The sequence below is a fragment of the Alnus glutinosa genome, chromosome 12 (genome assembly GCF_958979055.1).
Source record: "Alnus glutinosa chromosome 12, dhAlnGlut1.1, whole genome shotgun sequence".
NCBI classification, from domain to species: Eukaryota; Viridiplantae; Streptophyta; class Magnoliopsida; order Fagales; family Betulaceae; genus Alnus; species Alnus glutinosa.
The window spans coordinates 8,404,798-8,417,524 of record NC_084897.1 but is presented as its reverse complement, the minus strand read 5'-3'; the positions used below and the strand labels follow the sequence as shown (position 1 = coordinate 8,417,524).

Here is a 12,727-nt window from a genome sequence, read left to right as displayed (position 1 = left end):
TTAACCCATCCTGGTCTGTTGTAAAAGGATACAACAGAGTAATGAAAGGTAGACTTAATATGACTTTGTCAGTCATATTCTTAACCAAGACAAATGATGTTTTGAAGCAAACATTGTCTTGGCACACATGGGCTTTGCTTATCTCAAAAGTAATTTGCTTCTTGCTGCCATTAGCAGAACGCAAATTCTCTTTTGACTTACTGTAATACTTCGTAGGAACAAGTCCTTCTTGTATACAGTTCAGATCTGCACCTGTATCAATTAATACAACTACAGATAACTCAAAATCTTGGATCTTAATTTTAACCTTGGAATACCATTTTTTAATATGGATTCGGTTGATTAGGCTTATACAATTTTCTTCAAATTGTGGAGGCGTGTCTTCAAGCTTTGGTTCGGACTTGGCTTCACTATTATTAGAACTGCTAGCGGCTGTCTTAAGCTTGTGCTCAATTTTCAAGAGATTAAAATCCTGTTTTAACTCTTGATTTTCTTCCTTAAGTATTTTAATCTCAGACTTAATTTGATTAACTTCAAGTTGCAAATCTTTTATTGTGATTTGTTCCTTTGGTTTATCAAATCTTTTAAGCGTGTTGCTTAAACTTATATCAAGACCTTTAGACTTATTAACTTCTCTTTTTGTTAGAAGTTTTCTTAACTTTTCTAAATATTGTCTCTTTAACTCAGAATTCTCGATTTTACTTATAAGATCAAGAAGCAATTCTTCTTGCTCTTCTTCTTTGATCATAACACCAATTGTCTTGCAACAAGTGTCGTTACAACCGAAACTTATGTTTGGACTAGACTCAGACTCATTGCTACTGCATGAGCGGTAGCTGTTATCGCTTGAACTAATATTTAGTTCAGACTCATAGTTACTGGGTTCAGTGTCTTTTATCTCTAACATTTTTATTAAATATTATATATATATATATATATATATATATATATATATAATATTTAAAACAAAGTATTGACAGCATCAGAATCTCCGAATCCAATTTTCTCATTGAATATGGGGATTCCTTCCTCATTGGTTTTGACAGCACTTCTAATGCTGGCTCTTGACTCATCGGTGAGATGCTTTTCATATATATATATATATATATATATATATATATATATATATATTTCGCTACCAATTCTTAGCTCTGATGATGTCGTAATGTCACATGAAAATCGAAATTTTTCACCTACACCTTTTTGTAAAAGGCAGAGCGTTACATAAAGGCACATGCATTTCCAAATCTAGTAGTGTAAATATTTAAGTACATTAAAGCTCAATGCTTTTAAAACAATAGCTCAGCCATACATGTACACGAGCGGAGCTCTAGTATATAAGTAAGTCTAAGCAGGAAACTACTACATATAATCATGAAAACATCTCAAATATCATAAAACAATGCTATGCTCATGTACACAACACAATATTGTGCTGTAGGGAACGCAGGACCACAGGTCTTTATCACTACAATGTTGTGACAGAGGGAACGCAGACCCAAAGGTCTTCATAAGACAGTGCCAAAGGGAACTCCGGCCCAGAGGTATTCCACAGCACAATCGCCAATGGGAACACCGGCTCAAAGGTCTTTAACACAATTGCCAATGGAAACATCGGCCCAAGGGTCTTCAACACAATTCTCATGTTTCATGCTCAAATCAATATATCATTTAAATTTCATGCTCATGCTTTTAACACACAATATTCTCATAAAGTACAAACATTTCAATGGGTCATTTCTCAATCACAATTTACATAATTTAAATTTCAACTCTAGTATACAATAAAACTCAATTAAAACAAATATTAATTCATACTTGTCTTTTAAACACAAGAATGCTTCATCAAAACACACTTCAAATCATGCTATCAAATTCATATCTCTAGTCACTTAAACACAATTATCATATCTCAACATAATTGAAGATAATTAAAACATCCTGAAACATATACTCAATATATATTGTCAGTTCGATATGAAAACAACATATTATTTCATTTCTATAAAATATTTAAAGTAGAGTAAAATTTTCTCAATGAGGAGGATACTCACTTTGGTTGCACAGATATTAAGTTCAAATATGAGTTCCTAGGCAATGACGTGCAATGTACCACTGCAATTCAACACACGCACAATACTTTATCAATTTTTAACACTAAACTTGCATTTAGCTCTTAAATTGCTTAAGAGTTAAACCCATGAAAAACCCTTAGATTTTCTAGGGTTCCAATCAACTACCCAATTATGATAAACACTAACCCAACAATAACAATACTAACACATAAGATTTACTTAGGTTAAACACTAGAAATTTACAACTTAAACACATAACCCAAAAACTAGGGTTTTGGAAAACTTACTAAAATTCACCCGAATGTAACCTAACACTTGGAGAATGTTTAGGATGCTCCAAAACACACAAAACCTAAAGAATAACAAAAATTAAACTCATATATCTCAAGATTTAATTCAAAATCTCAAAAGATAATAGTTTACGAAATTACCTTAAACCAATATGTAGAAATGTAGATCGAGCTTCATAGATCATGTTTCCGGGCTTAGATTTGAGGTTAAGGGCTTGGATTTTCGTGGATCAAGGGTTTTCATGGAAAACCCTAAGAGAAATTGTGAAGAAGGGGGAAGAAAGACTCATTCTCGCATTTATCTCAGGTGCCATTCTGATGGGTTAAGTGGGCGTCCGGACGCACGCATTTTAAATTGCATTCTGTAACACGAATCCTCAAGGGTTTCCGGACCGTGTTGCAAACGGAACCTCTCGGACTTGAGTGTCCCCAAGAGCGCCCGGACGGATTGCGGACGGGAGCTCTCGAACTTTTGCATTCGCAAAGGCGTTCGAACGGCTTTGCGAACGTGGACTTTCTGCCAAGGCCGCCCAGAGAGCTATTCTACCCGTCCAGATGCTTATACCAGAACTCCACTCTTAGATTTTCTAAGTGTTTCCTAGACGTTTTCTTGGCATTTTACTAACATCTTACTAACTCTAATCATTTATTTAATCAAATCTTTATTTTAAATATCTAATTAATATTAGCGATATTACAATATCGGTAAAAAGGAATTAGATCCCCAGAAATTTCCTGCCCAATTTTCCTAAAATTCGGGCAAGTAGTGAGAGAAGGAGCATAAGACTCGAGGTGTCTAGGTAGCCTGTGGTGCAGCGTCCACCTGCCTAGGAACCCTGGGCCCTGAACCATGCACCCTCCTTTCTCATTCCCTGCCTGACTTCTCTGAAATTCAATCATTGAATCTAGTGGATTAGGATTCTGGTGGTAAAAATGCCATCATAATGTTTGTTTGGATGGATACAGTGGTGTTGTTGGTCTTTTTTCTTAGAATAATCATTAAATAATTAATTCAATTATTTCCTATCAACTTAACTATTTGGGATAATTGGTGAGTCAACATAGTATTAGAGTGGTGGCCTTCAGTTTTAAACTTGAGTTCATAATTTTTCTCTAACTTTAGTTAAATGTTTCACGTGTTCGATTTCACTTATGGGATGTATCGTAATTTAATAATTTACTCTCATTTCAATTAAAAAATTGGGTTGAGTATGTTTATTCCCCTCAAACTACTTTCTTTCTTCTTCTTTCTTTTTTTTTTTTTTTTTTTTTTTTTTTTTTTTGCAATGTCCCCTCTTCTAATCTACCATTAGGGTTGCAATTTCTTTCACTACACAAAATGATAAAAATACTATACATAAGATTGAAAATGACTAACCTTTTTCTGATTTTATTTTATATATATATATATATATATATCTCTTATGAAGGATATTTTTGTTATTTTGGATTGCAAAAGGAGGACATACAACCCTAATGATAGATTGTGAGGACATTGCAAAAATTAAAATTTTAGGAGACATTAAAAAAAGAAAGATGGTAGTTAGAGAGGGGTAAACAAAGTTTTTCTTAAAATATTTCACTTGTGATTTGGTCTCATACATGATGAGAAGTATTATAATACTAACTAATTAAATGATTAAATTTATAATTTTTTATTAACTTAAACTTTTAAGACAACTTGTAATTTAAAAAGGTGTAAATACTATTAAATTCAAACTATTTAAATTTATAATTTAACTTTTATTTTAATTAAATATTTTAGGTGTTAGACTCGTAATATTCGACGTTGTAGAAAGTTAGAAACATGATAAACCAAGGCTAACATGGTCTCAGTGGACACGACAAACTGGGGAGGAACATCGTGGTCGTGGATGATGCCATAAAAATGGGCGGGTATGGCAAGAAATTTAAAGTGCATGACACATGTTCCACTAGAGCCGACCAATTAGAAGCTCTATGGATCTCAAATCTCCGAGGTGCAACGTGACGCTGCGTTGGGTTTGGCATGTCAGGAGACATATTCCCGGTGCGATTCTATCTGCTTGTGTCGCACTAAGGAATTGTATGTGCTTATCTTCTTTCTCTATTTTTTTTCCCTACACTCATTTCTCACAACAACTCCACAACAAGCTGATGTGGTTGGTAATATTTTATTACTTTTTTTGTTTTGTTTTCTTTCTTTTTGTAAAAAAATAATAAAATACTACCAGCCACGTCAGCTTGTTGTGAGACTGTTGTGAGAAATGAGTGTAGGGATCATTTCTCTTTTTTTAATATATTCACACGAGAGGAGGAAGAGAATTTAAACTAGTAACTTCTACTTTATAAGATATGATCTCCGATCGATTAAACTACCCTTTCAAAACTTTAACATGCTTATCGCAGTACAAAACTTGTCTCTCAGTTTTCTTAACTTTCTACGGTAACAAATTTTCATTTTTCAAGCGTTTATTACAAAAAGAAGTGTCATATATATATATATATATATATATATATATATATATATATATATAGCAGAGAAAATTAACAGTCCTTTTTCTTTTCTTAGGAATGAATGAATCCGGACATATTTGGTACTTGTCGTACCAGTGACTCGTATAAATAAAGTTGCGGAACTCGAGTCTCATTCACTCAGCTCTCATTCAAAACCCAACGAACTGGGTGTGTACGCGATGGGACTGGGCAGCACCAGCGCCAGCGCCGAAACGTCGTCGTTGATGAGCGAGTTCCTCCGGCAGGCCGGTGGATCCGCCGTGGTGGACGGAGGGCTAGCGACGGAGCTGGAGCGCCACGGCGCCGACCTCAACGATCCCCTCTGGAGTGCCAAGTGCCTCCTCACTTCCCCTCACCTTATTCGCAAGGTCCTCTCTCTGCGTGTGCGTGTGTGTGTGTGAAAATGTATGTATTTATGGATATAGAGTTTTATCTGCCAGACTTTGCGATTGTGCATTCATTGATTTTGGGTTTCTGTTTGTTTATTTTCGTCATTCACTTCCTTTTTTGTGTGGTTTGGTTGCTGAGAAAGTGCGAGAAAGTAATGCAATTGGAAATGTTTTTTTTTTTTGGATGAATAAATTGGAAATGTTGGGTTTCAGATATTCGTTAGTTGGAGTTCCAAAAGAGAGAGTGGAAAAATTGAGGGAAAAAAAAGGACCTTCATTAATTTGAGACAAATAGAAAAGGATATGGTTTGTGTAAAGTTTTATAAATCATTGAGATTTTTACTTTTCCCCGTTTCTTGAATGCTTGCATGTGTTCATTTTGGTGGTTTTTAGTGTTATGAGTCTCTGATTAGTGTGGTAAAGTTGCTCGGATCTTGGTTTTTGCTGTGATTAACAAATAATAAGGGTGTGCAATAATTGTATGAATTTGGGAGACCATGTGGACATCATGGCTTCTGACTCTTTGAGATTACTTGTTTGAAAATCACTTTATATGTCTGACCGGTATAAGATTTGAGGTGAAAGAAGACAGTTGTTCCCTAATTATGATGGTTGCCCAGGGCTCCTTTCCTCCTCCCTTATGAAATCTTGGATTTTTTGCTTCAAAGTCTAGCTTGCATCTGTCGCATGGCCCGGTCCCCCCTCATTGGGACCTTGCGGACTATAGTTTTACGTTTTTTATTTATTTATTTATTTTTATAAGTAATCGAGATGTTATTAAAAGCGTAAGGTGCCTCAGGTATACAAGAAGTATACAAGAGAAAACACCTAGCTAGAAGAATAAAAGAGAACAAAGAACAAAGAACTCCTGATAAATAATCACCAAAGAACAAACAAAAGCAGCTGTCTAAAGATATATACTAAAAAATAAAGCTTTAATCTCATCCAACGTCCTCTCATGATCCTTAAAACTTGTATTATTTCTTTCCCTCAACATAGACACCACAATAGACACGAAGGTACCATCTTCCACACAACAGCACTGTGAGGGCCACCAGCAGTCCACCAACACGTATATAAGTTGACCATTCATCTAGGCATGACCTAAGATTACCCAAAACGACATAAGAAAACATCCCACGAGGCCCCGACAACCTCACAATTGAGAAGATGGTCCACAGACTCCCTATACTCCTATCAACAACAATGACATGCAATTCCTCAAATTGTACATGATAAGGATCTTACCTAGTGCCGCTAACCAAGTAAAAAAGGCCAACCTCAAAGGATCCTTAGTCTGCCAAACACTTTTCCAAGGGAACTGAGAGCCATCATGGCGGTCCAAGACATTATAGAAGGATCTAACAGCGAACAACCCTCTTTTGGAGGGAACCCACCAAAGCTTGTCTTCACCTTCCCGACAACACTCTAAAGAACGAGGCAAACACATCCACCTCCTAGTTGTGAGCCACTCTAGCAAAGCTTACATTCCATTGAATGGAGCCACCTGAAATCTCCAAGAATTCCTCGACAGAAGTGTCCTTTGCACAAGCAATGCCGTATAACATTGGAAAGGCTTCCTTAAGGGCCAAATTCCCACACCACATATCATTGCCAGAAACTAACCCTGGAGCCATCTCCCACCTCACATATGGTATGGCTAGAGAAATTCCTCCAACCCATTCTAATATTCTTCCATAACCCCTCCACATATGTCCCAAGAGGCTCATAAGAACACCACTCACCCTGCAAACTACCGTACTTAGAATCCACCACAACTCTCCACCAACCCTCTCTCTTATGCACATAACGCCAAAGTCGTTTCCTTAAGAGAGCACAACTGAACATCAACAAGTTTCAAACCCCCAAACCCCCCCCCCCCCCCCCCCCCCCTCAGAGATCGGAGTTTATGAACTGGGACCACCAAACCAAATACATAGGGCTTTTAACACTTGAGTTTGTTTGGGATTACATTGGGAAATTGAGTTTTTGTCTTTAGAAAAAGCTTAAAAGAACTTTTTAGAAAACCCTGATTTTTTTCATCTAAAAAAAAAAAATAGTGTTTTTTAAGTTTTTTACCAAATGGACCAATTTTTGTCTGGTGCAGTTTTTTATGTACTAAAAGTGTTTTTTTTTAAGTTTTTAACCAAATTGACCAATTTTTGTTTGGTGCAGTTTTTTATGTACTAAAAGTACTTTTTAAGTTCCTTAACGCAATTCCAAATAGGCTCTTAGACCTTCTATGCATGGAATCAGCTTTTCAGGTTTGTTTGCTATAGATGTATCATTGAATAGAGATGATAGAACCACTACTTGGGAATAGTTTCTTATTCGACATTTTTTTTTTTTTAAAGAAGTATAAATTTTATGTTTTTTGACTGTTTTGGGAGCTTTACTGTTACTTTGTTGTAAAATCTGTTTCAAGAAAAATGCTTCAATTTTCTCTTTAAGTTTGGTTTGTGACTTTTATGAACCAATAGTAGCTTTCCATGTAAATATCAAATAATATTCAGGGACATGGAGCTGCCATCTGATAAATTCCCATGTTTAAGCTAATTGATGAGTTTTCAGTTTTGGTAAAAAAATTTAGAAGGGTGTAAAAATGGCTGAAAGTTAAAACTCAAACAAATGCATTGTGCATCTTGTCCCTTTTTTATTTTTTTTTTTATTTTTTATTTTTTATTTTTTTTTTATTTCTCCTGATCAACTAATCGGACCCATCTACCCATTGTTATATGGTGAAAAATGAGTGTTTTAATAAACTTTTTTTGGATGAATATGAAGAAACTATTGATTGTTTTAGTAAACTTAATAGTGGTAGAATGCTAAAAATTTGTTAATAGTAGAGTATTTACTGAATAACATTTTTACGGGTAAAGGATTAATGTGGAAAAGTTAATTCAAATGGAAAATATTTTACATTTGTATTAAAGATATTAGTTGGTATATAATATCACTTACCAAAAAAAAAATATTCACAATTGGAAAAATTGTTATGAACTCGGCATTTGGAGACATTGACACTATATAATGTATGATACGAAGTAAGGAAGGACCTTAGGAAATATATCTTGAGTGGAAATTGATTATGTTTAACTGAAACAATGGGATTATAATTTCTCGTTTCCCTTATTCGCGGAGTTTATTGAGTTGCTTGATGGTGCAGGTACACCTTGATTACCTTGAAGCTGGTGCAGATATTATAATCTCAGCATCTTATCAAGTAAGTTCCCTTAACTAATGATCTTCTCTTAGTTCTCTATATGCAAAATAGAATTCAAGTTTATTTGTATGTGCACAGGCCACAATTCAGGGCTTTGAGGCTAAAGGATTTTCTAGAGAAGAAGGTGAAACCTTGCTTAGAAGAAGTGTTGAAATCGCCTGTGAGGCACGAGATAATTATTATGAAAGATGTGTTGAATGTTCATCGAATGACACTGGAGATGGTAGAATTCTCAAACATCGTCCCATCTTAGTTGCAGCATCTGTGGGGAGCTATGGGGCTTACTTGGCTGATGGGTCTGAGTACAGGTGAGTCAGCACTTGCTCCTTAAAGTAATTGCATGAGCTGCAATTATCTTTTGCTTTGATATGACCTAGATCTAGCAGTTCATGAGTAAACTATCACAATTCCCTACGTGTAATACTGGCATAACATTACACATTTTGGTTACCTGCCTTACATGCATGTGTATCATATATTTTAGCCATAAATATGGAATCACAAGCTAAAAATGACGAAGGTTTGTTTGTTTTTTTTTTTTTTTTGTTTCCTTTGTTGGGGGGAGGGGACAAGGGTTTAAAGAACAAAGTTTTGGCAGACTGCTGTTCTTCCTGCAAATAGAGAATTGATGTCCATATTGACAATTCAATGATCATGTGTCTTTTTTCTTGTTGTGTGCCTTAACAGTGGCAATTATGGTGATGCAATTACCTCAGAAACATTGAAAGATTTTCATCGGAGAAGGGTTCAAGTCCTAGCAGAGTCAGGTGCTGACCTAATTGCATTTGAAACAGTTCCTAATAAACTAGAAGCTCAGGTATTGGTCAAAGCTTAAAGATTTTCAGTAATGTTATAACCTCTTCATCAAGATATTTAATAAGGGCCAATGTTATTTTTTTGTTGGCTTCATATAGTCATGGCCGACAGATCTCTCTAATTTTCAGTTAGGTGCCCCCCAATATTTGGATTGGGTCATAAATAAAAAATTTTAAGAGTCATTGTAAAAGAGTTGGAAGGGGGGGGGGGGGGGGGGGGATAATGGATTTTGGCGTAATTATGGTGTTTCACTTCTTGATTTTGTGTTGAAAGCTTAGGCTTATGCAGATATTTTGGAGGAGGAAGATATAAAGATTCCTGCATGGTTTTCTTTCAATTCTAAAGATGGTGTAAATGTGGTTAGTGGTGATTCCATTCTTAAATGTGCATCCATTGCCGAATCATGCAAGAAAGTTGTTGCAGTGGGAATCAACTGTACCCCACCTAGATTCATTCGTGGACTGATATTATCTATTAAGAAGGTATCATCTTTAGGATTCTGTCCATTTTCCGGTTTTCATTTTCTCTTTGAATTTTATTCCTAATGTGTTTAGTTGAGCATTAGTCTGAGTTTTCTGTTGTTTAGAGCCATTTCACATCTTGACATTTCTAGTCTTTCTTTTATTAACAAAATGTTGCATAAAATGCTGTAGAACAAGCAAAAACTTGTTCATTCTACTATCTTCTAACGTTAGATAATTTGGCTGTCCTTGTTGACGTAAGATATTGTCAGCATCTTCTAAGCTATTGTAATTTTTTCTGGAGATGACATTAATGCTATGTTTATTAACCTATTTCTAGAGATGGAGGTTAATGTATGCATTCGAGTTGGCAAATACTTGAATAAATTTTAGATGGTTTAATTCAGACCTGTGAACAATCACGTTATGGGATCATTATCCAAATTGTGCTACAGTTGAGTTTCAATTTGCTAATTTTTGCAATCCAAATTTTTTTTTTTTTTTCCTTCCATTGTTATAGATTTTCTGGAAAAAGTATGCTATAGTATAAAGATTTAGATTAGAAGACTATGTTATTATAATTTAATTTCTACCATCTACAAAAATTGTATCTAAGTCTACCCCCATCATTCCAAATTCCTGGGTTGGTGGTGTACCACGTTTCCACACCTGTTCTGCATATTTCACTTACCTGCATTCTAGGTAATTTTCTGTGGAACTATACTTTCTGGTCCGTTCATTTTGTTGCAGTGGAATAACTTATTGTATTGTGAAAAATATAGGACCTATGTGCCTACTTTATTTTCTTTCCAACATATGAATTTTTTTTTCTCTGAATTGTTACATTCCTATGCTGCACTTTGCCTAATGGAATTCTTAACCTGATTATTGTGAGCAATTCCTTCAGGTGTCAACTAAACCTATAGTCATATATCCTAACAGTGGCGAAAGTTATGATGCTGAGAAAAAGGAGTGGGTGGTAAGTCCATTTTCTTTGGTTGCAGATTCCACGTCAGCAATTACAAATTGTCTTGTTTAGTACGAAATTTGAGTATGGAATCCTTTATCTAAGAGATATATTCTACCTTGACCAGAGGGTTAGAGTTCTGTTTACTGTTTTACTTTTTTCAGAAACCTGGGTTATGTGCCCTATAGTTGAGGCAACCCTGCATTTTTTCCCAGACGGAAATTTCCTACAAACTGAGTTCTAGGAACTCCTACAACCCATCCTTTAAAAATTGACGTGTCTTACTGGGTTGTAGGAAATTTTTGTCCCATGGCAAAAGACTTTCAATGGTGTACAGGTTTTGTGTACAAAAGCCATGCTTTGGAAAGTGTTTTTTTCTTTTTAAAAAAAAAAACAATAATTTAAAATATGTTCTCCATTTGTTTGTATTCAGAAACCTCTGGTCTCAGTTTATTTATTTCTGTATTGTAATGGAGGAGAACCCAAATCCTCTAGATAGAAGCGTCTTTTTGGCTTTTATCAATTATAGTCTGATTGATCACATCATGATCTAATTCCTCTTTCTCTCTCCCACACCCCCCCCCCCCCCCACCCCCCCTTCCTTTTCCTTCTCTTTCAGCCATATCTCACGTCATGATCTGCTTCCTGTTTTTCTTTCTGATTTTTTCAAACCAAATGCAATGAAAATTTGGAAATACATTCTAGATCTCATTCTTGTCTAATCCATAACAACACTGCCTTCGGCCTTGATTTTGTTGCAGCAACATACTGGGGTTTCAGATGATGATTTTGTGTCATATGTAGACAGATGGTGTGAGGTAGGGGCTTCCCTTGTGGGAGGCTGTTGCCGAACAACTCCAAATACCATTAAAGCCATATACAGGACTCTTTCCAATAGATCTGCTGCTGCTCTACTCCCATAGTAACTGTTATGACACGCAGAGAAGAAAACTAATGCTGATGGTGAAAAGGCTTGCTCTGTCTGAAGAAAATTCTTCTGGTTGTCATGTGGGAGGAGGGCTTCTTTGAAGCTGATGGGATGAGGCAGTTTCCTCATGAAGTTGCATATGTGAATCTTAGATCCAAGGGGAATTCCACTTGTCTTGAATTTTCACCTGTTTAATATAAATTTATGTTCCAATTTTATTTTGAGCATTTCTTTGCTTGTCTATTAATTACAAAATGAATTGTCTAAGAAAGCCTTTGATGTTGGAATTAGATCAAATTTCTGAGTGGTAGCTGCAGTTATAAGTAATTATAAGGGTGAAATCATAGAAGCTTCTTCTCTTCTGCTTGATTCCACAGATATTACGCATTGCTGGAACGGAGGTGGCCGAACCACCCTGGCCATTTCTTCCAATTGGGATTTACAGCTAAGGATTTCTTGTTGAATCTCCTGTCCGACTATAATTGTTCTTAACACTACTGAAGAATGAAGATGACAGCCAATTATTTGCTCAACGAAAATTAGTTGTCATGCATTAAGTACCTTTAAGAGTTGAGAATCGGTACTCGCTGGGCTGCTTCACAGGACAATTTTAGGCCGTGTTTTCAAAATTTTCAAAGCCAAAACAATAACAAACAAACTACAATTAAGAAATTATGTTAAATGTTTGGTATATTTTCTTTTACTTATTCTAGGGATGTATAGGGCTGGGCAAATAAATGCACGAGAGAGTTGGGTTATGGAAAGTGGAGAAGAGGTCTTACCGGGAGATACATGAGGATTTTAGGGTGAAAGAGAAAGAATGAAAACCTAGATAAAAGAAGTAAAGGGGGCTGCGTCTGTAATTTGAAAATAGAGAAGAAGAAAGGGTATTCTTTAACATGTTATTGAATTGGGTATTTAAGATGGAATTGTAAGAAACAGAGACTGCAAATGAGTGAATTGTATAATAGAAAGACTGATTACACCTTTACCAGTGGAGATGCATTCCTAGTCCAGCAGGGGCCACTGCCTCTGCTGAAAAAAAAGAAGAAAAAAAGTAATTTTTCTAATGGCCCCTACCC

The 12,727-nt window shown here is 35.7% G+C and overlaps 1 protein-coding gene across 1 annotated transcript; it reads left to right on the top strand.

Annotated features, from left to right (window-relative positions):
- The first annotated feature begins 4,923 nt into the window (after nucleotides 1-4,923).
- LOC133852450 (homocysteine S-methyltransferase 2) lies at nucleotides 4,924-11,872 on the top strand. Its single transcript, XM_062289210.1, has 7 exons — nucleotides 4,924-5,229; nucleotides 8,417-8,473; nucleotides 8,552-8,781; nucleotides 9,161-9,290; nucleotides 9,568-9,771; nucleotides 10,658-10,729; nucleotides 11,479-11,872. The coding sequence occupies exons 1-7, from the start codon at nucleotides 5,041-5,043 to the stop codon at nucleotides 11,638-11,640; spliced, it is 1,044 nt and encodes a 347-aa protein (XP_062145194.1). The 5' UTR covers nucleotides 4,924-5,040; the 3' UTR covers nucleotides 11,641-11,872.
- Nucleotides 11,873-12,727: the final 855 nt, after the last annotated feature.

Excerpts from the sequence above, each read along its gene's own strand:
- LOC133852450 (XM_062289210.1), top strand. The coding sequence starts at position 5,041 with ATGGGACTGGGCAGCACCAGCGCCAGCGCCGAAACGTCGTCGTTGATG. Across the intron at positions 5,230-8,416 it reads CCCCTCACCTTATTCGCAAG|GTACACCTTGATTACCTTGA; the intron begins GTCCTCTCTCTG and ends TTGATGGTGCAG. Across the intron at positions 10,730-11,478 it reads CTGAGAAAAAGGAGTGGGTG|CAACATACTGGGGTTTCAGA; the intron begins GTAAGTCCATTT and ends ATTTTGTTGCAG.